The sequence below is a fragment of the Heterodontus francisci genome, chromosome 46, assembly GCF_036365525.1.
Source record: "Heterodontus francisci isolate sHetFra1 chromosome 46, sHetFra1.hap1, whole genome shotgun sequence".
Taxonomy (NCBI): domain Eukaryota; kingdom Metazoa; phylum Chordata; class Chondrichthyes; order Heterodontiformes; family Heterodontidae; genus Heterodontus; species Heterodontus francisci.
Genome location: NC_090416.1, coordinates 15,245,858 through 15,271,330, shown reverse-complemented (window position 1 = coordinate 15,271,330; position 25,473 = coordinate 15,245,858). Strand labels below are relative to the sequence as shown.

The 25,473-nt window shown below is 51.7% G+C and overlaps 2 protein-coding genes across 5 annotated transcripts; one reads left to right on the top strand and one right to left on the bottom strand.

Annotated features, from left to right (window-relative positions):
- Positions 1-1,467: 1,467 nt before the first annotated feature.
- Positions 1,468-7,160, bottom strand: pex11b (peroxisomal biogenesis factor 11 beta). Its single transcript, XM_068022632.1, has 4 exons — positions 7,040-7,160; positions 5,475-5,590; positions 4,042-4,243; positions 1,468-2,959 (listed from the first exon to the last, which is right to left on the bottom strand). Exons 1-4 carry the CDS (start codon positions 7,093-7,095, stop codon positions 2,602-2,604), a joined length of 732 nt encoding a protein of 243 aa, XP_067878733.1. The 5' UTR covers positions 7,096-7,160; the 3' UTR covers positions 1,468-2,601.
- On the top strand, positions 6,891-16,831 carry LOC137356823 (hemagglutinin/amebocyte aggregation factor-like). 4 transcript variants are annotated; one of them, XM_068022633.1, is made up of 7 exons: positions 6,893-6,943; positions 7,772-7,980; positions 8,903-8,982; positions 11,784-11,862; positions 12,916-13,104; positions 15,470-15,622; positions 16,709-16,831. In XM_068022633.1, the coding sequence occupies exons 3-7, from the start codon at positions 8,910-8,912 to the stop codon at positions 16,767-16,769; spliced, it is 555 nt and encodes a 184-aa protein (XP_067878734.1). In that variant the 5' UTR covers positions 6,893-6,943; positions 7,772-7,980; positions 8,903-8,909; the 3' UTR covers positions 16,770-16,831. The 4 variants fall into 4 exon arrangements, with proteins under 4 accessions (XP_067878735.1, XP_067878734.1, XP_067878736.1 ...); XM_068022634.1 differs by lacking the exon at positions 7,772-7,980 and having other exon boundaries at positions 6,891-6,943; XM_068022635.1 differs by lacking the exons at positions 6,893-6,943; positions 7,772-7,980 and adding an exon at positions 6,966-7,122.
- Positions 16,832-25,473: the final 8,642 nt, after the last annotated feature.

Sequence of the window (25,473 nt, the reverse complement as noted above, 5' to 3'; positions counted from 1 at the left end):
GACCCTCCGACAGTGCAGCACTCCCTCAGTACTGACCCTCCGACAGTGCGGCACTCCCTCAGTACTAACCCTCCGACAGTGCGGCACTCCCTCAGTACTGACCCTCCGACAGTGCGGCACTTCCTCAGTACTGACCCTCCGACAGTGCGGCACTCCCTCAGTACTGACCCTCCGACAGTGCGGCACTCCCTCAGTACTGACCCTCCGACAGTGCGGCACTTCCTCAGTACTGACCCTCCGACAGTGCGGCACTCCCTCAGTACTGACCCTCCGACAGTGCGGCACTCCCTCAGTACTGACCCTCCGACAGTGCGGCACTCCCTCAGTACTGACCCTCCGACAGTGCGGCACTCCCTCAGTACTGACCCTCCGACAGTGCGGCACTCCCTCAGTACTGACCCTCCGACAGTGCGGCACTCCCTCAGTACTGACCCTCCGACAGTGCGGCACTCCCTCAGTACTGACCCTCCGACAGTGCGGCACTCCCTCAGTACTGACCCTCCGACAGTGCGGCGCTCCCTCAGTACTGACCCTCCGACAGTGCGGCGCTCCCTCAGTACTGACCCTCCGACAGTGCAGCACTCCCTCAGTACTGACCCTCCGACAGCGCAGCACTCCCTCAGTACTGACCCTCCGACAGTGCAGCACTCCCTCAGTACTGACCCTCCGACAGTGCAGCGCTCCCTCAGTACTGACCGTCCGACAGTGCGGCACTCCCTCAGTACTGACCCTCCGACAGTGCAGCACTCCCTCAGTACTGACACTGGGAGCCTCAGCTTCAGAGTTAGTCTGTGGCGTGGGCCTCGAACACACCACCTTCTAACTCCGAGGCTCCCCAAGAAACCACGCCAGAGAGAAAGAAAAGAGGAGGTCTGGGGAAACCCCTCTTTCATTATTGGCTTCTTTTGGCCAAGACTGGATAACGTCAAGGGTGTACCTGGAATTGTAATGTTGCTGATTTACAATTCACTTTGTAAGTTGTAGAGTGTGCGGCACTGGCTGAAAATAAATACTGCAGCATTTCAATTTGCTCAGTAAGATTTGCAGTTCTATAGAGCCTTTGATGACCTCAGGACATCACAAAGGATTCGAGCCCCAGTCCAGAGAACTGAGTGCATAATCCAGGCTGACACACCCGGTGCAGTACTGACAGTGCACTGTCGGATGAGATGTTAAACCGAGGCCCTGTCTATCGCCTCAGGCGGATGTAAAAAATCCTACAGCTACAATTTGGGGTGGGGTGTCCCGGCCAATATTTACCGTCAACAAACACCAATGCAAAACAAATTGCCTGGTCATTATCACATTGCTTGTCGGATCCTGCTGTGTGCAAATTGACTGCCGAGTTTCCTACAACAGTGGGGAAAAAAAACAGAACATCGTTGGCTGCAAAATGCTCTGGGTCGTGAAAGGCGCTATCGAAATGCAAGACTTCCCTTAAACACACGCACGCACAAGCGGGCTGTAAAGTCCCTTTTATTTAGCACTTTACCCTCAGCCTAGGAAGCAGAAACTGAACCAAGTGGAATCATTATTTCAATAATAGATATATCCGAGGTCCGAAACAAGTCTCTTTTCTTGCAACCAACCCGTGCCGCAGAATCCAGGACTGTCCGCCGCTGGGGGTGGGGCGGGGGGGGGAGAAATCGAGGCAGCCTGCCCGGTCTGTGAAGGATTTCACAGCGACATGTTATTGAAGGAGAAGCAGGTCGAGCCCCTCCACTTCCGTCAACAATCGCAAAGATAGCGGGCACGGGCTGCGAGCTATTCGACTGGCATAGGCATCACGGCCGATCCCAACCTCCACTGGACGACCACATCCGTGTGATTTTTTTTCTTCCGCTTGGGGAATTTGTATTCCGAACGGGACAGCCATAAGGACCAGGAGCTCTGGGCTGGATGCAGCACCATACCCGCTGTAGCAACACCGTTCCGATTCCATCGCCCTCATCTCAGCATCGCCTGGAGGGTATTTGCGGGAGCCAGTCTTCCTGAGGCACAAAGTAAACGTGAGCGGTGCACAAAGAACGACCTGGAGTGGGGCAAAGGGATGTGGCGATACCATTAAACAGGACAAGGGAGATTCACTCTGCTTTTATCTCGTGCTTCATGTGTTGTGACCGTTGCAGACACCGAGAGTCCGGAGCGGACAGCAGCCTCCCCTCTTTCCCAGCGCTGACGTCACTCAACTCCGGTACTTGAATGTCTGACACTCGATCAAATTACGCATGTAATCCGCATTAGGGAACTATCCTCCACTCACTGCGTGTCGCTTGAGGGAGAAACTCTGCTTTTAGCAGACGACTTTGCTGCAGTCTTGGCCATGTTTGTTGCTGTTCGCAGAGACTCTTTAAATAGACTCTGTTTGTTGTTTGATAAGTAAATAGACTCTGTTTGTTGTTTGATAAGTAAATAGACTCTGTTTGCTGTCAGTCCCGAGTGCAAATCCCGACCCGCCCCCCCACTGGCTGACACAGTGGTGTCAATAATCCGTTTTTTTTTCAACGGTCGCAGTACAAAGGGAAAACAAGTTCAGTCTCCGCACTGACCCGTCAGCTGTGCATTTTTCTCTGGACAAGCAAGCCGGGTCCCTGGCCTCCGTTAGGGTTTGAGCTTCAGCCAGGGCTGGGAGATGGTGAGGATTGAGAGGACGGAGGAAGACAGGCCGCAGAAGGACACCACTCCCGGGCTGGTCTTGAGCAGGCCCAGCCGGTCCAGCGGGATAAAGAGGTCGCAGCAGTTCTTCAGGATGTCCAGCAGCAGGGGCGGGTTGCCCCGCAGCACCTGGCACAGCAGACCCAGCCCCGCCCGCGCCCTGCCCACCAGGGCGGCGGCCCCCGTCCCGCCGCTGACCTCCGCCGCGCTGCTTTTGCCTCGGCTCCGGGCCTCGCGCTCTGCCAGCACGCCGACCTCGTAGACGTCGCGACTCAGGTTCATGAGGAGTGCAAAGAGGTAGTACCTGAGGAGGAGGAAAGGGGGGGAAACGGAGGGAGGGAACAGGAAAAAAGATCAGAATGAGACGAGTGTGTGGAACACAAGGCAAGGATTAAGGCCAAGGGACGGTGAGGGGGGGCGGGGGAAAGGGGCCACGAGCAGCTGTGGAACGTACACCAAATCAGCCACTACAGAGCCAGAGCTCATGGACAGCACCTACCTAACCCACAACAATCTGCATTTACGTAGTGCCTTAAACATCCCAAAGCATTCCACAGGAGCAATTATCAAACAAAACCTGACTCCGAGGCAAAAGGTTTTAAGGAGCGTCTGAAAGGAGGAGGAGAGAGAAAGGCGGAGAGGTTTAGCGAGGGAATTCCAGAGCTTGGGGCCCCCCAGCCAGCTGAAGGCACGGCCGCCAATGGTGGAGCGATGGGAATCGGGGGATGCGCAAGAGGCCGCAATTGGAGGAGGGCTGAGATCTCGGAGGGTTGAAGGGGCTGGAGGAGGTTCCAGAGATAGCTTGGGGGGTCCGTGGGGGGGGTGAATGGGATTTGGTGAGTTAAGACTGTTGGATGAGCTGATGCGCGAGGCCAGTTGTACTTCAGGAAGGATGTCAAGTCCTTGGAGAGGGTGCAGAGGGAGATTTGCCAGAATGGTTCCAGGGATGAAGGACTGAAGTTAATGCGGAGAGATTGGGAGAAGCTGGGACTGTTCTCCTCAGAGCAGAGAAGGTTAATTGGAGATTTAATAGAGGTGTTCAAAATCATGAGGATTTTGATGGAGTAAATAAGGAGAAACTGTTTCCACTGGCAGGAGGGTCGGTAACCGGAGGGACACAGATTGAAGATAATTGGCATAAAATCCAGCGTGGAAGAGGAGAATATTTGTTACAAAGCGAGTTGTTATGACCTGATTCACTGCCAACAGGGAACTGGATATATACTTGAAAAGGAAAATTGTGCAGTGCAATGGGGGCAGGGGGGAGCGGGACGAACTTGATCACTCTTTCAAAGAGGCCGGCACTGGCCCAATGGTCCTCCCGTGCCACGCAAGCCGTTCGCCAAGCGCCTTGTGGCGCGACGACATCCCGGATATCCGGCCTACCTGAACGAGCGCTGGCTCCATTTCTCCTGGTCCAGCGTGGGGGCCAGCCCCACCTTGCCGGCCCACAGCAGGTTGTCGCAGCCGAAGTACATGGCCCGGTTCAGTTGGCTGATGGTGACGCAGAAACGCAGCACCAGGTCCGACAGGTGAATCGCCCGCTTGGCCGCCTCGAGCGCTTCAGCCGAGTTCCCCAGCCTGAACACTGGCGTAGGAAAGCAGAAACAAATAACACTGCAGCAACGTGCATTGCTCTAGCACCTTCCACCACCTCAGGACGTCCCAAAGTGCTGCACAGCCAATGAGGCACCTCTTCTTAAAAATGTAATTGTAATGGCGGAAAGGCGGCAGCCAATTTGTGCACAGCAAGCTCCCACAAACAGCAATGTGGTAATGAGCCAGATCATCTGTTTTTTGTTAATGTTACTGAGGGATAAATATTGGCCCCATGACAGTAGACGAACTACCCCCTCCCCCCCCCCACCACCGGCCCGCGCCCCCTCCCCCCGGGCCTTCCTCTAACAGCGGCCCTGGGATCTCTCACGTCCACTTCAGAGGGCAGATGCAGACCTCAGTTTAATATCTCATCTGAAAGACAGCACCTCTGACAATGCGGCACTCTCTCAGTACTGCGCCTCCGACAGTGCGGCATTCCCTCATTACTGACCCTGCGACAGTGCAGCGCTGCCTCACTACAGACCATCAGACAGTGAGCTACTCCCTCAGTAATGCACTGAGATTATGTGCTCAAGTCTCTGTCGTGGGGCTCCAACCTACAATCCTCTGACTCAGAGGCGAGGATTCATACAGTGCCTTTAACGTCGTAAAGATGTCCCAAGACACTTTACATCATGGAGGGAGCTTTACTCTGTATCTGACCCCGTGCTGTACCTGCCCTGGGAGTGTTTGATGCGGACAGTGTAGAGGGAACTTTACTCTGTATCTAACCCCGTGCTGTATCTGTCCTGGGAGTGTTTGATGGGTACAGTGTAGAGGGAACTTTACTCTGTATCTAACCCCGTGCTGTACCTGTCCTGGGAATGTTTGATGGGGACAGTGTAGAGGGAGCTTTACTCTGTATCTAACCCCCGTGCTGTACCTGTCCTGGGAGTGTTTGATGGGGACAGTGTAGAGGGAGCTTTACTCTGTATCTAACCCCCGTGCTGTACCTGTCCTGGGAGTGTTTGATGGGGACAGTGTAGAGGGAGCTTTACTCTGTATCTAACCCCCGTGCTGTACCCATCCTGGGAGTGTTTGATGGGGGACAGTGTAGAGGGAGCTTTACTCTGTATCTAACCCTGGTTATCCTTGATCTGCGAGCACTTGATGATCCTGAATGTTAACTATTAGATTCCCCAGTGCTGACAAGCCTGATGTCGATGAATACAAAGGCAGAGGAAATGGCGAGGAGTTGAAGTTCAGATTGTGGTACTCACACTTGCGTCCCAAGCTCAGGTGAGCCTCCAGCTGTTTGACGCGGATAACCAACTCTGGACTTGCTCCGCTCTTCTGCAACGAGTAAGCCACCAAAGCAGCAGCATATTGAGCAGCTCTGAAACAGGGATTGAAAGCACGTTATGTTCTCAATCTATATTGGCAGCTCCCCCACCCGCCAAGCAGTATTTCTCCACCCCTCCTGAAAAGGCTCATTCACAGGCAATGGATCCGTGTTATATCTGCCCAGATTCGCACCATTCCAACATTCAGATGAGATGTTAAACCAAAGCTCCTGCCTGTCTCTCTCAGGTGGATGTTGAAAATCCCACAGTCACTATTGAAGGAAGGGAAGGTGGGGGAGGTGGTGGGGAGAGGAGCTCTCCCCGGTGTCCTGAGGCGCAATATTAATCCCACAACCAACAGCACTAAAAACGCAGATGGTCTGGGTCATTCTCTCATTGCTGTGTGTGGGACCTTGCTGTGCACCAATTGGCTGCTGCGTTTCCTACGTTACAACAGTGACTGCAGTTCAGAAAGTACTTCACTGGCTGAAAAGCGCTCTGGGGTGTCTGGAGGTTGCGAAAGGCCCGAAAGAAATGCACGTCTTGCTTCACTTACATTGGGAGTCAAATTATAGATGGGAAGAAAAGGAAAGAGACACACAACGGATTACGGGAGAGAGGAATGACAGAGAGGAATAAGGGAAAACCCTCTTGGAACGATTTATTGCCTGCGGGAGTGAGACCTTTAGACCTTTTCTGGTCTTCCAAGGGTAGTGGAAACCAATTCTACAGTAACTTTCAAAATGGAATGGATTAAATCCGAAAAAAATTTGCAGGGCTACAGGGGAAAGGAGCAGGGCGGTATAGATGGTACGAATTCGATAGCTGTATTAAAGAGCTGTCACAGATATGAATGGACTCCATCTGTGTTGTATTGTTCTCTGAAACAACAACAACAACCTGTATTTACTTAGCGCCTTTACAACAGTTGACACTTATATCGCGCCAAGGGAATAAAACATTCCAAGACCCTGAGGAAATGGCTTCAACATGTCGAGAATATTTATGAATGGACAGAAGTATTTACAGAAATTATTTAAATATTTTAAAATAATAAAATATACTATTTTTAAATAGCTGTAGGGCACAATTTTCTGCCAGTGACTACGTGTTTAAATGCTGTTTTAGAACTCATTAAAAGCATTGATGCTTTCCATGGAAAGGTGCTGGGTGACAAGTTGTTGCTTTTGTTGTTGTCGCCCCAGTGCGTCCTCACACAAACGTGATCAAGGCGTGGGGGGCGGGAGTGCAGTTTGATTGACAGGCCATCCAGCCACCCGGCTCGTCCGGTTCTGCCCATCCCAACACACAACAACCAATCGGCCACAGCTGGGGGGGCGGGGCTATGCTTTGGGGATACCAGCACGTTAGGTTGCGCGGGCAGAGCCGCCATGAACGCGGCAGGGGTAAGTTAGGCCACAGAGCCGGGGCCTCGTGTACAATTGTCAGCCTGACGGGAGGGAGAAAGGGGATTGTTGCGTCTTTCTTATTTCATTTCGTACCTGAAGATACGCTCCCGGCCCTGGCTCTGCGCCGTGAAGCGAACCCAGGCATCCATTTTTTTTCTCTCGCCCGTTCAAGTCCGGTGAGTGGAAGACATGGCAACTTCCGGCCGCCGATTTCCGGTGTGGGGCGGAGATCACGTGGACGACCCCGAGCCAATCAGGCGTCGGTTGGCCTCCAAGTGACGTCAGAAGGCACCAAATACAAGGTCCATGGTCACATGACACCTGTAACAGGCCATCTACCCCCCCCCTTGGACCCTTCCCCACATGTCACACATCGTACATGTGATAACACGCCTGTCATAGCAAATAGGAGCAGGGAGGCCATTTGGCCCTTCTACCACCATTCAAGATGGTCACGGCCATACTTCACACCCAATGCCACGTGGTATAATATCTCACTCATTCACGGGATGAGGCACGTCCATGGACAAAGCTGGAATTTAATGCCCATCCCAAATTGCCCCTGGAGAACGTGGTGCTGAGCCGCTTTCTTATCCAACTGAGTGGCTGGCTAGGCCATTTCAGAGGGCAGTTAAGAGTCAACCACATTGCTGTGGACCACATGTAGGCCAGACCGGGTCAGGACAGCAGATTTCCATCCCGAAAAGCCATTAGTGAACCAGATTGTTTCTTTTTAAGGCAGTCCGGTAACCTCATGGTCACCATGACTAAGACGAGCCTTTTATTCCAAATTCTCTTTCACTAATTGAATTTAAATTTCCCCAGCTGCCGTGGTGGGATTGGAACTCAAGCCTCTGGATCATTAGTCGGGGCCTTTGGTTTACTTGTCCAGTAATGCAACTACTCTGCTACTGTGTCCACATGGAATAATTCAGCACAGAAGGCGGCCATTTTGTCCATTACGCCTGCGTCTATTCTTTGCAAGAGTTATCCAATTAGACCTTCCTACGCCTTGCTCTTTCCTCCACAGCCCTGTAAGTCATTTTCCCTTTGAGTGCACTGCCCTGGGCGTGTTTGATGGGACAGTGTAGAGGGAGCTTTACTCTGTATCTAACCCTGTGCTGTACCTGTCCTGGGAGTGTTTGATGGGGACAGTGTAGAGGGAGCTTTACTCTGTATCTAACCCTGTGCTGTACCTGTCCTGGGAGTGTTTGATGGGGACAGTGTAGAGGGAGCTTTACTGTGTATCTAACCCCGTGCTGTACCTGTCCTGGGAGTGTTTGATGGGGACAGTGTAGAGGGAGCTTTACTCTGTATCTAACCCCTGTACTGTACCTGTCTTGGGAGTGTTAGATTCTGACGCTAGATGCCTGTAGTCTACTAACATCCCTCCCCTTGATACACATAGAGTCACACGCAAAGGGGACATATGTTTCGGAGAGCTGAGGCATGGGCACGAAGGAGTGAATGGCCTCTTTCTGTGCTCTAGAATGGGGAACGTCACAGGTTACAGGCCGGGCCTCTGGGCATCAGGAGCTGTGAAACATTATTGCAAAACACACCTGACCCTTAATCCTTTGCTGTCTGCCTGCAACAGGACAAACGGCCCTGGATGCGTTTGGAATTCAGCTGGAGGATCAAGCCGGGCGTCCACCTCCGGTTTGAGATCCGCCTGGCGCCTCCCGGACGGGAGTCGCTGAACTGTGAATGGGGGCGCTGGCGTTTTGCTCCAGTACTGGGAAGCTGCTTTCCAAGTCTTAGTTTTCAGCTTTGCTGCTCTGCATGGTGTTCACTGAAGCCTCGCGTGTGATGGGGGAAGGGAGGAGGAGAGTGTCCGCTTTGTAGCAGGTGCACACGCACCTGTGACCTTGTTGCTCTGTGCCGTATATAGAGTAGGGCTGGAGAGCTTTCACAGATTCTGTCTCTCTCTCTCCTCATTCCTAATCCCTGTTGCAGCTCTTCAATGTCAGACATGAAGATTCAGCTCCTTCTCGGTGTCCTCCTGGTTAGAAGTGGGACATTCTCTGATGGTCCAGGTACAGCGTTCTCAATTTATTTTATCCCCAAACCTGAGGACAGAAAGAATTTACGTCAATACAGCACCAGGAATCAGTGGATGTAGTATACTTGGATTTGCAGACTTTTGATAAAGTCCCCCACAGGAGGTTGGTTCGTAAAATTAAAGCACATGGGATAGGAGGTAATATACTGGCATGGCTTAAGGATTGGTTAACAGGCAAAAGACTGAGAATAGGAATAAACGGGTCATTCTCGCGTTGGCAGGCTGTGACTAGTAGGGTACCGCAGGGATCAGTGCTTGGGCCCCAGCTGTTCACAATATATATCAATGGTTTGGATGTGGGGACCAAATGTAATATTCCCAAGTTGGCGGATGACACAAAACTATGTGGAAATGTGTGTTGTGAGGGAGATGCAAAGTGGCTTCAGGGGGATTGGACAGACTTAGAGAGCGGGCAAGAACGTGGCAGATGGAATATAATGTGGAATATAATGGAATATAATGTGCAGCAAGAAATTAAGAAGGCTAATGGTATGAAAACCTTTATCGCAGGAGGATTTGAGTGCAGGAGTAGTGAAGTCTTGCTTCAATTGTATAGAACTTTGGTTAGACCGCACCTGGAGTACTGTGTGCAGTTTTGGTCCCCTTACCTTAGGAAGGATATTACTGCCATAGAGGGAGTGCAATGAAGATTCACAAGACTTGTTCCCGGGACTGTCCTACGAAGAGAGATTGGGGAAACTGGGCCTGTATTCTCTGGAGTTTCGAAGAATGAGAGGTGATCTCATTGAAACCTACAGAATACTTAAAGGGATAGACAGGGTAGATGCAGCTAAGATGTTTCCCCTGGTTGGAGAGTCTAGAACCAGGGAACACAATTTCAAAATAAGGGGGAAGCCACTTAGGACCGAGATGAGCAGAAATGTCTTTGCTCAGAGGGTTGTGAATCTTTGGAATTCTCTACCCCGGAGGGCTGTGGAAGCTCAGTCATTGAGTATGTTTAAAGTAGAGATTAACAGATTTCTAAAGGCCAATGATATAAAGGGATGTGGGGAGAGTGTGGGGAAAAAGACATTGAAGTGGATGATCAGTCAGGAACGCATTGAATGGCGGAGCAGGCTGGATGGGCTGAATGGCCTACTCCTATGTTCCTTTCACCTGCAAGGGCCATCTCAAAGTGCTTTACAGCCAATGATGTACTTCTGAAGTCTAGTCACTGCTGTAATGTAAGAAACCCAAATTACACACAGCAAACTCCTGCATATCACAATGACCAGATAATCTGTATTTTTTTTTTGGTGATGTTGACTGAGGGATAAATATTGGGCCAGGTCACCGAGGACATCTCCCCCCCTACCCCCCCACTCCCCCCCCCATCCCCACTGCTCTTCTTCCAGTCATGGCTGGGGGATCTTTTACATCCACCAGAGAGGGCAGACGGGGTCCTCGGTTTAACGTCTCATCTGAAAGATGGTATCTCCAATAGTGCAGCACTCCCTCAGTACTGAAATACATGCTCGAGTCTCCGGAGTGGGAGGCAAAGCCACAAGCTTCTGTCTCAGAGACGAGAGAGAGAGAGAAAGTTACCCACTGTGCCATTTCTAGGTAGAGACGCACAGTGCACCAGCAAGGTGAGAAGAGTTGGGGAAATTATGAGGTGAAACAAGAATAAAAGAGTCAGCGGCACCAAGCTTCGCTGTCCAAAGCCCGCGGAGTGGAAGTGGGGGAGGGACGATTGAGGGAGGAGAGGGGCCTATGCCGATTTGAGGTTCTGGCAAAAGGAGTTCGAATGGGAGATGGCAGAATGAGTCCCGGTTTCGACAGAGGGAGCCGGGAAGAGCCAGCGGAAAAGGGGGAGTGGACCAGAGGAGAGTGTGGCCACAATCGGATCAATAGATGAGAGAGAGAAAGGATTGTGATGGGGGAAGAGAAAGCACATTTATTTCGCACTTTTAAGTCAGGTGAAAACGTCCCAAGGTGCCTCATGGGAGACAAGATTTGACCACCAGCCGCATAAGGAGATATGAGGGACAGGCGGCCAAAAGCTCGGTCAAAGAGGTCGGTTTTCAGGAGCGTCTTAAAGGAGGAGAGAGAGGGATTGGGGGGGGGGAGCGCGGATGAGGCCATGGAGGGATTTGAACACGAGGGAGAGCATTTTAAAAATCGAGGCGTTTGTGGGCCGGGCTCCAATGTGGAGAGGGTGTGACCGGCGGGCGGGGCTCAGCACGAGTTGGGATGCGGGGGGGGGGGGGGGGGGGGGGGCGACCGGGCGTTTTCTGGAGGAGCTGTAGTTTCAGGCGGGTGGAAGGCGGGAGTGCAGCCAGGAATGCTTTGGAAGAATCGATGATCAATGAGCCGTTGGACCCCGTCCAGGAACGCTCAGTCCTTGTCTCTGTGCTGGCAGCTGAGCACAGGGATGTGAAGTGTGTCCTGTTCAGCACACTGTGTACGCTGGCCATTGGGCAAAGGGAGAGAATTCATCTGCGGCTTGCAGATGAAACCTGTAGCCGCAGTGATGGTGGGGGTGGGAGGCGGGGGTGAGGGGGTCCTTGTGCATCGGGCATTCAGCTGACTGAGGAGAAATAGTTGGGATAATGGTAATGCCCCCAAACACCAGTGGATTTGGGTGGTTTAAAAGGGGGCAGTCGCAGGAACCTTCGAAGGAAGCTGCGTGCCTGCATTTTAACACCATGCCTATTGTTAACCACTTGTGGGCCAGGCCCCTCCCTGCAAGACCTCCTCACTCTCTACCCTGGGGGCAATGTTGTCCCGAGCTCTCTCAGCCCATTGTTCATTCTGATTGTCTGTTTCTTGCAGAGAAGCGTTGGCTGAGTGATGAGAGCAAAGGAATGAGTTATGTCTGCCCCCGCGGGGGTTCGATTTCAGTCATTATGAGGTAATTTCTATCAGCGTGAGCTGAGCTGATCGCAGGGCCGGATAAAACTGTGTGTTGGCATTGCGCTCACAAAGGGCCGTTGGTTATTGTTTTATCAGACAAATGTAACGGGTACGGTAGCATCGTGGTTCCGCTACTGGACTAGTAACCCGAAGGCCTGGGCTAGCGATCCCGTGAGACGTGAGTTCAAATCCCACCAGGGCAGCCGGGGAATTTAAATTCAGTTAATTAAATAAATCTGGATTTATTAAAAAGCTATCCTTAGGAATGGTGAGTGTTGTTTAAGAAAGAAAAACCCCATCCAAGGCCCTTTCGGGAAGGAAAATCTGCCATCTTACCCGGTCTGGCCTACATGAGACTCCAGACCCACAGCAATGTGGCTGACTTTTAACTGCCCTCTGAAATGGCCCAGTGGGGCAATTAGGGAGGGGCAATAAATGCTTTGACGCTGAAGGCAGTACCCTAGCTTCAGTAAAGTTAAGTGAAAGGAGCCCAGAGTGTCAAATTGTTATCGTCACCGTGGGAGCGGTGCGTGCAATTCTGGTCACCGCAATAGAGGAAGGATGCGATCACACTGGAGAGAGGACAGAGGAGATTTAAGAGCGTGTTGCCAGGGCTGGGGAATTGTACATAGGAGGAAAGATTGGACAGGCTGGGATTGTTTTCTTTGAAATAGAGGAGGCCGAGGGGAAATTTAATTGAAGTTTATAAAATTATGAGGGACCGGGATAGTTGGGAAGGACCCATTTCCATTAACAGAGAGGTCCATAACCAGGGGGCGTAGATTGAGGGTAAGAGGTAGGAGGTTCAGTGGGGACACGAGGGGTGGTTTTTTTTCCACCCAGAGGGTGGTGGGGATCTGGAGCTCAGTGCCTCGCCATTTAAAAAGTACTGGGGTATACAGTGCCGAAACCGACAAGGCTATGGAGCCAGGAAGTGGGATTAGGCTGGATGGCTCTTTCTTGGCCAGCACGGGCAAGATGTGCCGTAAATGTTTCTTGCGTTTGTCCCCTGCCGAGTTGTAATCACTGCGACCTTTTCTTTCACATCCAGCCAGTACAATAATAAAACGGATGAAAGGGTCTGGGACTTCGCCTGTAAGGCAACCTACCGAGGGATTATTAACTGCACCTGGACCGACTACATCAATGGTTTCGATGAAGGCATCAATTTCTCCTGCCCTTTCGAGTCGCTGATTTGCGGGATCGAAAATCTGCGTTCCCCCATAGAGAAGGACCGGAAGTAATTCTTTTCCCAGTATTCTGCTCCTTGAAGTACCAAGAAGGTCACTTTCTTCCTGGGCCCCCAGCGCTCCTTATTCTGGCCTCACCGTTCTTTAACGCCTCCAGGTCACACCTTGGTACCATTTCCCACTTTGAGAGCTGCCAGTCAGTCACACTTGCAGATGCAGGCATTCACCATCAGATGGAGCCACCTGGGCTCCAGGACTTGCAGATCGATCCCCACTCCTAATCCTGCAACATTATTAGTCTCAGTTCTTCCCCCTGAGGGGCAGACACCAAACTGCTCTCTCTCTCTCTCTCTCTCTGTCTCTCACTCTCTCTTTCTCTCTCTCTGTCTCTCGCTCTCTTTCTCTCTCTTTCTCACACTCACTCTCTCTCTTTTTCTCTCTGTCTCTCACTCTTTTTCTCTCTCTCTCCATCACTGCCTAACTGGTCACACGAGCACGACACTGGGTCTTAAAGGGTTAAATTACAGGGCTAGGCCACAGAAACGTGGCTGGCCTGAGTGGAGAAGACCGAGAGGTGACCTGATGGAGGCGTTTAAAATGTCATGAGGGATTTAATCGGGTAGATGTGGAGAACTTATTTCCTTTGGAGGTGGATGTCAAGAATGAGTTTGCGGGGGTGGGTATAATGTTAAAATTAGAGACAGACCACTTAAAGGGGAAAACCACTTTTTCACACAAAGTGCAGTCGAAACTCTCTCTCCCCTGTGGCTGCAGGCAACAACTAAAGGTTTCAAGATTGAGGCCGATAGATTTTTGTTGGGTAGGGATACAAAAGGTACAGAACTAAGGCGGGTAAATGGAGTTGAGATACCGATTAGCCGTGATCGAATTGAATGGCGGAACGGGTCCGAGGGGCTGAATGGCCTACGTCTCTGCTTTGTCAATCAGCACTCTGCTGAGCCTTCCTCGCTTGTACCTCCGAAGTTTCAACCCCATTGTCTGATACTCTCTTCCTCCTCCCTGCCGAAATCGAGGCACTTTGCACTGTCTCGGACTCTACCTCCGTCTTTTCACGGCTCATGACCTGAGTCCATAACCCAGGCCACCACACCCAGTGACGTACTGAGGGAGCACTGCACTGTCGGGAAAATAAGAGCTCATGGTGTTGGGGGTGATAAAACAGCACGGATAGAGGATTGGCGAACGAGCAGGAAACGGAGAGTCGGGATAAATGGGGCGTTTTTTTGGTTGGCAAACTGCAACTAGTATAATGTGGGAAAATGTGAGGTTGTCCACTTTGGCAGGAAGAATAGAAAAGCAGAATATTATTTACATGGAGAGAGACTGCAGAATGCTGCAGTACAGAGGGATCTGGGTGTCCTTGTACATGAATCACAAAATGTTAACATGCAGGTTCAGCAAGTAATTAGGAAGGCAAATGGAATGTTGGTATTTATTGCAATGGGGATGGAGTATAAAAGTAGGGACATCTTGCTACAACTGTACCGGGTATTGGTGAGACTGCACCTAGAATACTGCATACAGTTTTGGTCTCCTTATTTAAGGAGGGATATACTTGCATTGGAAGCAGTTCAGAGAAGGTTCACTTGGCTGATTCCTGGGATGAAGGGATTGTCTTATGAGGAAAGGTTGAGCAGGTTGGGCCTGTACTCATTGGAGTTTAGAAGAATGAGAGGTGATCTTATTGAAAAGTGTAACGTTCTGAAGGGGTTTGACGGGGTAGATACTGAGAGGATGTTTCCCCTCGTGGGGGAATCTAGAACTAGGGGGAACAGTTACAGAATACGGGGTCTCCCATTTAAGACGGAGATGAGGAGGAATTTCTTCTCTGAGGGTCATTAATCTTTGGAATTCTCTTCCCCAGGGAGCAGTGGAGGCTGGGTCATTGAATATATTCAAGGCTGAGTTGGAGAGTTTTTTGATCTACAAGGGAGTTGAGGGTTATGGTGGGGGGCGGAGAGGAAAGTAGAGTCAAGGTCACAATCAGATGGGTCATGATCTTATTGAGTGGCGTAGCAGGCTCGAGGGGCCGAACGGCCTGTTTCTTATATTCTCAGAAGATCACGCAGCTGCCATTTAAAGAGGAACTGGAGAGTTCTCTCTCCCCCCCGTGTGCTGGGTCCATATTTATCTGAGAACACATGACCTGGGTCATTATCAGGTTGCTGTTTGTGGGAGCTTGCTGTGCGCAAATTGGCTGCCGCGTTTCCCGAAGCTTCCGTTCTGTCGGCCTCGGCTCTTCGGTTGGCTTTTCAGCAAGTTGGCCACAGTTGTTCTCTCAGTTGGTGTGGAAGGGGGGAGGGAGGGGGGGGTGGGGGGGATAAGCATTGCAAGAGGTTTAAGAGACCAGGCACATCAGGGCTAATGACCCATGCTTTGTTATGTCGGGTGCAGGTGGAGGTTCTACTGCTGTGGGAACAGGCGTGTGTGTTACGCCAACTGCGTTTGGACTGAATATCTGAACGAGTCCAAAGAGTACTTCAGCTGGCAAGTTCCGGACGATTGCTACCTGGTGGGGGTTGTCCGTTACCATGATGAAGCCAATGCGTATGTATTCACCACGATTCTTTTGAACCGTCTCCTCCCACCTAACTTGACAGTCTTTCCTCTCCCAAGTGTCCAACGCCGCCCCCCCCCCCCCCCCCCCACTCTCACACCGGAGAGTCTGGAACGGCAGACCGCGGGTGGGGCTATTCGACTGTGGAAGCCGTCGCAGCGGAGGGGCCTGACGCCGCCCTCCCGCGCCGTCCGCTTTGCCGCAGTCTCTGCCGCTGGATGTCGGCCTGGAGTCTGGACGGGGTGAGATGGGGGTGGTGGGGGGCGGGGTGGGGGGGGGGGGGGGTGATCGGAGGCTGGCTGGAAAAGGGTTGGGGGTGCGGGGGGGGGGGGGAACTATTCTGCTTCAGGGCTTCATAATAGTACAGCACAAAAGGAGGCCATTCAGCCCATTGAGTCTGTGCCAGCCCTTTCGAAGGGCTGCCCAATTAGTCCCACTGCCCCTCCACCCCCAGCTCTTTCCCCCCATATCCCTGCAATTTTTTCTCCCCTTCCAGTATTTCTCCAATTTCCCTTTTGAAAGTTACTATTGAATCTGCTTCCACCGCCCTTTCAGGCAGCGCGTTCCAGATCACAACAACTCGCTGTGTAAATAAAAATTCTCCTCCTCTCCCCCCTCTGCTTCTTTTACCAATTATCTTCAATCTGTGTCCCTCTGGTTACCGACCCTCCTGCCACTGGAAACAGTTTCTCCTTATTTACTCCATCAAAACCCTTCCTGATTCTGAACGCCTCGATTAAATCTCCCCCTTAACCTTCTCTGTTCTGAAGGAGAACAATCCCAGCTTCTCCCAGTCTCTCCAAATTAACTGAAGTCCCTCATCCCTGCTCCCATTCCGGTAAATCTCCCTCCGCACCCTCTCCGAGGCCCTGACATCCTTCCGAAAGTGCGGGGCCCGGAATTGGACCCAATCCTCCAGCTGGCCTTTGATATAGTATTAATTGAATGATATGAATACACGTTCCTTCTATTTTAAGGTATCCAAGTCTCTTCAGGTCTTCCTTGTAGCTTGGTGCCATGGTGAAACCTCCTTAAATGGGTCAAACAGTCCTCTGACTGGTTGCTTTCTCTTGCAGACGCCGCCGGTGGCAGTATCGATATTGTGCGATGTTCCCCACTGTCCTGCCAACGTTGTGATTGGCACTACGCCATGATGCCAGACAGTTCAATAAAGGAGCGATGGGTCCAGTGTGCCCCGACGAGTCTTCTTGTTATTTATCGCCGTTTCCTCTTGCACGGGCGCCTTGCGGTTTTTATCCGCTCCCGGGAACGGGAGAGAAGCTCACAGACACGGGAGAGTTTGGTCGGGGTGGGGGTGGGGGTGGGGAGCACCCTGGGTGGGCTGATGGAAGGGTGAGGATAGGTGGGCTTTTCGGCTGTTGAGGGGAAGAGAAGGGGCAGCTAGGGATGGGACTGAGGGAGCGCTGCACTGTCAGAGGTGCCCTCTTTCAGGTGCGATATCAAATGGAGGCCCTGCCTTCCCTATCAGGTGGATGGATGGGCATCATTGAGAAGAGCTCCCTGGTGCTTTGAGAAGGCACTTCTTCCCCCCCGTCCAACATCACACTGAAACGTTACTTGCTCATTATCACACCGTGCTGTTAGTGGGGGCTTGCTGTGCACTTCCTACAATACAAGGGCGACCACCCTTCAAAAAGACTTCATGGGCTGAGGGGGTGATAGGCGCCACAGGAATGCAGCCTGCTGCGGATCAGGCGGAACAGCTGTCGTTGCTGCGAGTGGCACTGAAAGGGGAGGTGACTGGGTGAGGAAGTTATGCCGGCAGCTCCCGACCGACGCAGTTCCTGCAAGTTATTTTAAAGTAACAGATTACTGCAAGAAGTAAACCGGTTCCGATAAAACGTACTCGGAGAGGGCGCAGAGGCGATTTACTAGAATGGTGCCAGGGATGGAGGGGGAGGGGGGGGGGGGGGGTGGCTTCAGTTAATGTCGAGACACAGGAGAAGCTGGGATTGTTCTCCTTAGAATAGAAAATGTTGAAGAGAGGTTTAATAGAGGTGTTTAAAATTATGTAGGGTTTTGATGGAGTAAATAAGGAGAAACTGTTTCCAGCGGCAGGAGGGTCGGTAACCAGAGGGACACAGATTGAAGATAATTGGTAAATGAACCAGAGGGGGAGAATTTTTTTTTTTTAACACAGCCAGTTGTTGTGATCTGGAACGCGCTGCCTGAAAGGGCGGTGGAAGCAGATTCAATATTAACTTTCAAAAGGGGAACTGGATAAATACTGGAAGGGGAGAAATTTGCAGGGCTGTGGGGGAAAGAGCGGGATGGTGGGGGAGTGGGGACTAATTGTATAGCTCTTTCAAAGAGCCAGCACAGGCACGATGGGCCAAATGGCCTCCTTCTGTGCTGTCTCATTCTGTGAAAAGAGAACTTGTTATCTGGCCTCCCAGTTTGTGTTTTATGCAAATTTAAACCCTCGTCATCTCTCCGAAAATCCCCCGCTGGGAGATAAGTTTGCAAATTTCAGTCATGTTAAAATGACTCAAAATACTCCCTGCTCTCGTTAAGTGTGAGCATGAAAGATTTGCATTTCCACAGCACCTTTATCGGCCTCGGGGGCGTCCCAAAGCACTTTACACTCAACTAAGCATCTTTCGATGTGTGGTCACTGTTGCAAGGCAGGAAACACGGCAGCCAACTTTCACACAGCAAGATCCCACAGACGGCAATGTGATAATGGTCAGACGGTCCTTTATTCATGTTGGTTGAGGGATAAATGTTGCCGCAGGACAGCAGGAAGAACTCGACTGTTCTTCGAAGAGGCAGCCCTGGGATCTTTTACATCCACCTGAGAGGGGGCAGACCCTCAGTTTAATGTCTCATCTGAAAGACGGCACCCCTGACAGTGCAGCACTCTCGATCTGTGGGTCGGGATTGCTCAGTTTAAATGTGTGATTGTCCTTAGTGATGGATGCTCATAAAAATCAATTTCCAGGGGGAATGTTGAGTTTGAGTGAGAGAGAATTCCGGGTATTATTGGATCATCTTCTATATTGAAGCCAGCGAGAAATGAAGATTGGTAGAATGTGGCTTGATCCAGTGTTGCTTGTTTTGGACTAATTTCCAAAGTTATAATGCCCCTCTTCCACCCCCCCCCCCCCCCTCCTCTAACTCCACTCTCACTTCATCAGTTAAAACCTCCATCAGATTCTCCTCCTCTGAGCCAGCCAAAACCAATCAGGATGGAGAGAAGGGTTGGTTACAGGGAGTGAAGCCTAATGAAGCTAACGGTAACTGATTTTTTTTGGGTATTTATTCTCTGGATGAGGGCATTGCCGGCTAGGCTGGCGTTTGTTGCCCATCGCTGGTTGCCCTTGAGAAGGTGGTGGTGAGCTCCCTTCCTGAGCAGCTGCAGCCCGTTTGGGGGTACGTACACCCACAACACCACCCCCCCCCCCCCCCCACCACAACCCCCCCGTACAGTGCTGCTAGGGAGGGAGTTCCAGGATTTAGACCTAGCGACGTGGGAGGTTGTGCATCCGTGCTGGGATGGTGCGCGACTTGGAGGAGGTGGTGGTGCTCCCAGGCATCTGCTGCCCCGGTCCTTCTAGGTGGTAGAGGTCACGGGTTGGGAACGTGTTGTCGGAGGAGACCTTGGTGCCTCTTGTAGATGGTACATGCTGCTGCCACTGGACACCAGTGGTGGAGGGCTGAATGTTTAAGGTGGTGTTAATCAAGTGGACTGGCATATGGACAGCACAGGTACTAAAACCCCAACTAGGAGGATGCATCAAAGGAGCAATATCGACATAACTAACCATTCTACCACATGCATAAATTTCCTTCCAGTGGGTATGAATTAAACAGTCATTTTACACTCTCTGAATCTTCAAATGATATGCTTTGCTGTTGCTGAGAATGAATCAAAAGCCTTAAATCCTTTAATAACTAACCTCCTCACAGCTGGGTAGCGACTGAAGTAGGGAAATCGCGAGGCTTGATCTTGCGTCTAGTGTCTGCCTGAGTTAACTGACCTCAACCCAGATGCAATTGGAAGCCTCACTGCCCCTCGATTAAGCAGCTGGCAACACAACTGGGGTTCATTGTGGCTGAGCGCTCACCCAGCGGATGATAGCCAGACCTTCCGTGGTCTGTGTGCCTCAGCACCAAACCAAGCAGATGCTCTGGAGGGGACAGAATGATCCAAATAAAAGGAAGGAGCTCAACAACAAGATCCTGCATTTGCATAGCGCCTTTGATGTTGTAAAGCGTCCCCAGGTACCTCACAGGAGCGATTATCAGATAAAATCTGTCACCGAGCCACAAAAGGAGATATTAGGCGAGGGTGGCCGAAAGCAGTCGGTTTTTAAGCGGCGTCTTAAAGGAGGAGAGAGGGGCGGAGAGGATTAGGGAGGGAATTCCAGAGCTGAGGGCCCCAGGCAGCTGAAGGCACGGCCGCCAATGGTGGAACGATGGGAATTGGGGGATGCGCAAGATGCTAGAATTGGAGGAGTGCAGAGATCTGGGAGGGTTGTCAGGCTGGAGGAAGTTACAGAGATGGGGGTGGAGATGCCACGGAGGGATTTGAAAACAAGGATGAGAATTTTAAAATCGACGCATTGCTGTTCTGGGAGCCAGTGTCGGTCAGCGAGCACAGGGGGTGATGTGGGAACGGGACTCGGTGTGAGTTAGGATACGGGGCTGCAGAGCTTTGGAAACATAGAGAAATGAAGAACAAGAGAGTGCAGGAAATGTAGAGCAGGAGTTCAGTTCAGTTCTCCTGAGGGGCCCAGTCCAGATAATGGGTGATTTTGTTGTAAATGTGTGACGTGTCCAAGAATGTAACCGTTTAATGGTGTGTCTGAGATTTCCGTCCTGTTTCTGTGTGTGTTTCAGAGCAGGGGAACTGGGCCCAGATGCTGCTGCTCTCTGCTGCTTATCAGACAGTGAACAGGGAGGTTTTGGTTCCTCCCCGGGGCTCCTCTCCCACCCCCTGCAGCGAGTGACCACACCACCTGCACCACATCACAACCAAGTCAAAAACAGCATCGATTTGGGTATCAGGATCTAAAATAAGGCTTTCAGAACACCGCCCAGGTCCCCTGTGGTTGATGACGAGGGCCTGATCTGAGCTGCATTCAGTGCCATTCTCAGACCCAGTCTGGAACCTGGCTGTTCGGCCATGTGAATCATCAACATTGTGGATTTAACTGGACGGATAAATGTTTGATGACCTACAGTAGCTTTTAAATCAATAAAGCTCTTTTCTGGATTTCACACCCACTTCTTGACTTTCACACATAAGAATAAGTAATAGGACATTCGGCCCCTCGAGCCTGTTCTGCCATTTAACCAAATCATGTCTGATCTTCTACCTCAATTCCACTTTTCCGTCCCATTCCCCATATCCCCTGATTCCCTCAGCACCCAATAATATATCGATCTCTGTGTTGAATATACTCAATGACTGAGCATCCCACAGCTCTCTGGGGTAGAGAATTCCAAAGATTGACAACCCTCTGAGTGAAGAAATGTCTTCTCATCTCAGCCCTAAATGGCCGAGCCCTTATCCTGTGACTGTGACCCCCTAGTTCTAGACTCTGCAGCCAGGGGGAAACAGCCTGTCAACATCTACCCTGTTAATTTTATATGTTTCAATGTGATCATCTCTCATTCTTCCAAACTCGAGAGAATATTGGCCCATTCTACTCAATTTCTGCTCATAGGACAACCCTGTCACCCCAGGAATCAATCTAGTGAACCTTCATTCCACTCCCTCTATGGCAAGTGTGTCCTTCCTTAGGGGTGGAGACAAACTGTACGCAGTACAGCAGTTGTGGTCTCACCAAAGCCCTGTGTAATTGCAGCAAGACTTAGGGTCATAGAGTTAGACAGCACAGAAAAAAGCCCTTTGGCTCATAGTGACTGTGCGGGCCATCAAGCAACTAATCCTATTTTCCAGCACTTGCCCTGTAGTCCTGTATGCTCTGGCGTTTCAAGTGCTCATCTAAATATTTATTAAATGTTGTGAGGGTTCCTGCCTCTACCACCCCTCCAGGCCGTGTCTTCCAGATTCCAACCACCCTGTGGGTTACTTCCTTCCTCTTCTACTCCGCCTCCCTTGCAATAAAGGCTAACAATACCATTTGCTTTCCTAATTGCTTATTGTGCCTGTATGTTAACTGTCTGTGATTTGGGTGCAAGGTCATCCAAATCCCTTGGAATACCAACATTTCCCAGTCCCACACCTTTAAAAAAATATTCTACTGTTCTATTCTTCCTCTCGAAGGGGATAATTTCAAATGTTTCCACTTTAAAATCCAATCTACGACTTTCTTACACACTCACTTAACCAGTCCATATCCTTTACAGACTCTCTATCTCCTCCTCACAGCTTACTTTTCCACCGAGCTTTGTATCATCACTCTCTCTCTCTTCAGAGATGTTTGCAGCGATTGGTGAGTCACTATTAATTTAAAATCATCCCAACAAGAACTGAGGGAGAGGCCAGGCGAATATCGTTTACACAGAGGGTTAATGGACATGCACTGTCTCAACAGAAACAGAATGCAGAATAGGTTTGAAAAAGGAAATGGGCAAGTATTTGAAAGGTGAATATTTGAAAAGATTGGGGAATGGGGACTAAGGGGAGAGCTCTTACAGAGAGATGGCACGGGGGCAATGGGCCGAATGGCTTAGGCCGTCATCAATTGCAGGGTGCAATGATGGTGCCATATTCACTGTTCACCCACGAATCACCTCGGACAACATCTCCAGTAAAAAGCCAGGAAGTGAGTGTGGACTTCATGCCTGGATAAGAGTGGGGCCCATTAGTGCTGATATCGAATCTCTGGAGCAGAGAGTGGGAGATGCAGGATGAGGAAATGATGCATTAATTAACATAACTCTGATATCACACAATGGTTGAATAGCCTCCTGCGAACCCAGGCGAGCTCAGACAAAAATAAAATGAGTTGGTGGCACTGTTACCATGTGCTCCCTCTACATTAGGTGGCACCATTCCCAGGTGCTCCCTCTACATTAGGTGGCACTGTTCCCAGGTATTTCCTTTATAGTAGGTGGCACTGTTCCCAGGTGCCCCCTCTACATTAGGTGGTGCTGTTCCCAGATGCCCCCCATACAGTAAGTGGCACTGTTCCCAGATGCCCCCTCTGCATTATTCTTTATCCTTTATAATAGGTGGCACTGTTCCCAGGTGCCCCCTCGACAGTAAGTGGCACTGTTCCCAGGTGCCCCCCTTTGCATTAGGAGGTGCTGTTCCCAGATGCCCCCATTACAGTAGGTGGCACTGTTCCCAGGTGCCCCCCTGCATTAGGTGGCACTGTTCCGAGGTGCTCCCTCGACATTAGGTGGCACTATTCCCAGATGCCCCCTCTACAGTAGGTGGCACTGTTCCCAGGTGCTCCCTCTACAGTAGGTGGCACTGTTTCCAGCTGTTCCCGCTACTGTAGGCGGCACTGTTTCCAGGTGCTCCCTGTACAGTAGGTGGCACTGTTCCCAGATGCTCCCTCTCCATTAGGTGTCACTGTTCCCAGCTCCTCCCTCTGCAGTAGGCGGCGCTGTTGCAAGGTGCTACGACGACAGTAGATAGCGCTGTTCCCAGCTACTCCCTCTGCAGTAGGCGGCGCTGTTGCAAGGTGCTCCCACTACAGTAGATAGCGCTGTTCCCAGGTGCTCCCTCGAAGGTAGGTGGCACTGTACCCAGGTGCTCCCTCTACATTGGGCGGCACTGTTCCCTGGTGCTACGTCCACAGTAGGTAGCACTGTTCCCAGCTGTTCCCACTACAGTAGGCGGCACTGTTCCCAGATGCCCCCTCTACAGTAAGTGGCACTGTTCCCAGGTTGCCCCCTTTGCATTTGGAGGCGCTGTTCCCAGATGCCCCCTCTACAGTAGGTGGCACTGTTCCCAGGTACCCCCTTGCATTAGGTGGAACTGGACCGAGTTGCTCCCTCTACATTAGGTGGCACTGTTCCCAGATGCCCTCTCTACAGTAGGTGGCACTGTTCCCAGGTGCTCCCTCTACAGTAGGTGGCACTGTTTCCAGCTGTTCCCGCTACAGTAGGCGGCAGTGTTTCCAGGTGCTCCCTGTACAGTAGGTGGCACTGTTCCCAGAAGCTCCCTCTCCATTAGGTGGCACTGTTCCCAGGTGCTCCCTCTCCATGAGTTATCACTGTTCCCAGATGACCCCTCTACAGTAGGTGGCACTGTTCCCAGGTGCTCCCTCTCCATTAGGTATCACTGTTCCCAGATGACACCTCTACAGTAGGTGGCACTGTTCCCAGGTGCTCCCTCTACAGTAGGTGGCACTGTTTCCAGCTGTTCCCGCTACAGTAGGCGGCACTGTTTCCAGGCGCTCCCTGTACAGTAGGTGGCACTGTTCCCAGATGCTCCCTCTCCATTAGGTGGCACTGTTCCCAGGTGCTCCCTCTCCATTAGGTGTCACTGTTCCCAAGTCCTCCCTCTGCAGTAGGCGGCGCTGTTGCAAGGTGCTGCGACTACAGGAGATAGCGCTGTTCCCAGGTCCTCCCTCTGCAGCATGCGACGCTGTTGCAAGGTGTTCAAACGACAGTAGATAGCGCTGTTCCCAGGCGCTCCCTGTACAGTAGGTGGCACTGTTCCCAGATGCTCCCTCTCCATTAGGTGTCACTGTTCCCAGCTCCTCCCTCTGCAGTAGGCGGCGCTGTTGCAAGGTGCGACGACGACAGTAGATAGCGCTGTTCCCAGCTACTCCCTCTGCAGTAGGCGGCGCTGTTGCAAGGTGCTCCCACTACAGTAGATAGCGCTGTTCCCAGGTGCTCCCTCGAAGGTAGGTGGCACTGCACCCAGGTGCTCCCTCTACATTGGGCGGCACTGTTCCCTGGTGCTACGTCCACAGTAGGTAGCACTGTTCCCAGCTGTTCCCACTACCGTAGGCGGCACTGTTCCCAGGTGCCCCCTCTACAGTAAGTGGCACTGTTCCCAGGTTGCCCCCTTTGCATTAGGAGGCGCTGTTCCCAGATGCCCCCTCTACAGTAGGTGGCACTGTTCCCAGGTGCCCCCTTGCATTAGGTGGCACTGTACCGAGTTGCTCCCTCTACATTCGGTGGCACTATTCCCAGATGCCCTCTCTACAGTAGGTGGCACTGTTCCCAGGTGCCCCCTCTACAGTAGGTGGCACTGTTTCCAGCTGTTCCCGCTACAGTAGGCGGCACTGTTTCCAGGTGCTCCCTGTACAGTAGGTGGCACTGTTCCCAGAAGCTCCCTCTCCATTAGGTGGCACTGTTCCCAGGTGCTCCCTCTCCATGAGTTATCACTGTTCCCAGATGACCCCTCTACAGTAGGTGGCACTGTTCCCAGGTGCCCCCCTGCATTAGGTGGCACTGTTCCGAGGTGCTCCCTCGACATTAGGTGGCACTATTCCCAGATGCCCCCTCTACAGTAGGTGGCACTGTTCCCAGGTGCTCCCTCTACAGTAGGTGGCACTGTTTCCAGCTGTTCCCGCAACAGTAGGCGGCACTGTTTCCAGGCGCTCCCTGTACAGTAGGTGGCACTGTTCCCAGATGCTCCCTCTCCATTAGGTGTCACTGTTCCCAGCTCCTCCCTCTGCAGTAGGCGGCGCTGTTGCAAGGTGCGACGACGACAGTAGATAGCGCTGTTCCCAGCTACTCCCTCTGCAGTAGGCGGCGCTGTTGCAAGGTGCTCCCACTACAGTAGATAGCGCTGTTCCCAGGTGCTCCCTCGAAGGTAGGTGGCACTGCACCCAGGTGCTCCCTCTACATTGGGCGGCACTGTTCCCTGGTGCTACGTCCACAGTAGGTAGCACTGTTCCCAGCTGTTCCCACTACCGTAGGCGGCACTGTTCCCAGGTGCCCC

What these genes read in the sequence shown, in the direction of transcription:
- pex11b (XM_068022632.1), bottom strand. Translation starts at nt 7,095, where the DNA reads ATGGATGCCTGGGTTCGCTTCACGGCGCAGAGCCAGGGCCGGGAGCGT. An exon ending in GGCCGGGAGCGTATCTTCAG is followed by an intron (nt 5,591 to 7,039) that starts GTACGAAATGAA and finishes TCCCTGTTTCAG; the next exon opens with AGCTGCTCAATATGCTGCTG. An exon ending in TGGAGCCAGCGCTCGTTCAG is followed by an intron (nt 2,960 to 4,041) that starts GTAGGCCGGATA and finishes CCTCCTCCTCAG; the next exon opens with GTACTACCTCTTTGCACTCC.
- LOC137356823 (XM_068022634.1), top strand. Translation starts at nt 8,910, where the DNA reads ATGTCAGACATGAAGATTCAGCTCCTTCTCGGTGTCCTCCTGGTTAGA. An exon ending in TCGATTTCAGTCATTATGAG is followed by an intron (nt 11,863 to 12,915) that starts GTAATTTCTATC and finishes TTTCACATCCAG; the next exon opens with CCAGTACAATAATAAAACGG. An exon ending in CCCATAGAGAAGGACCGGAA is followed by an intron (nt 13,105 to 15,469) that starts GTAATTCTTTTC and finishes TGTCGGGTGCAG; the next exon opens with GTGGAGGTTCTACTGCTGTG.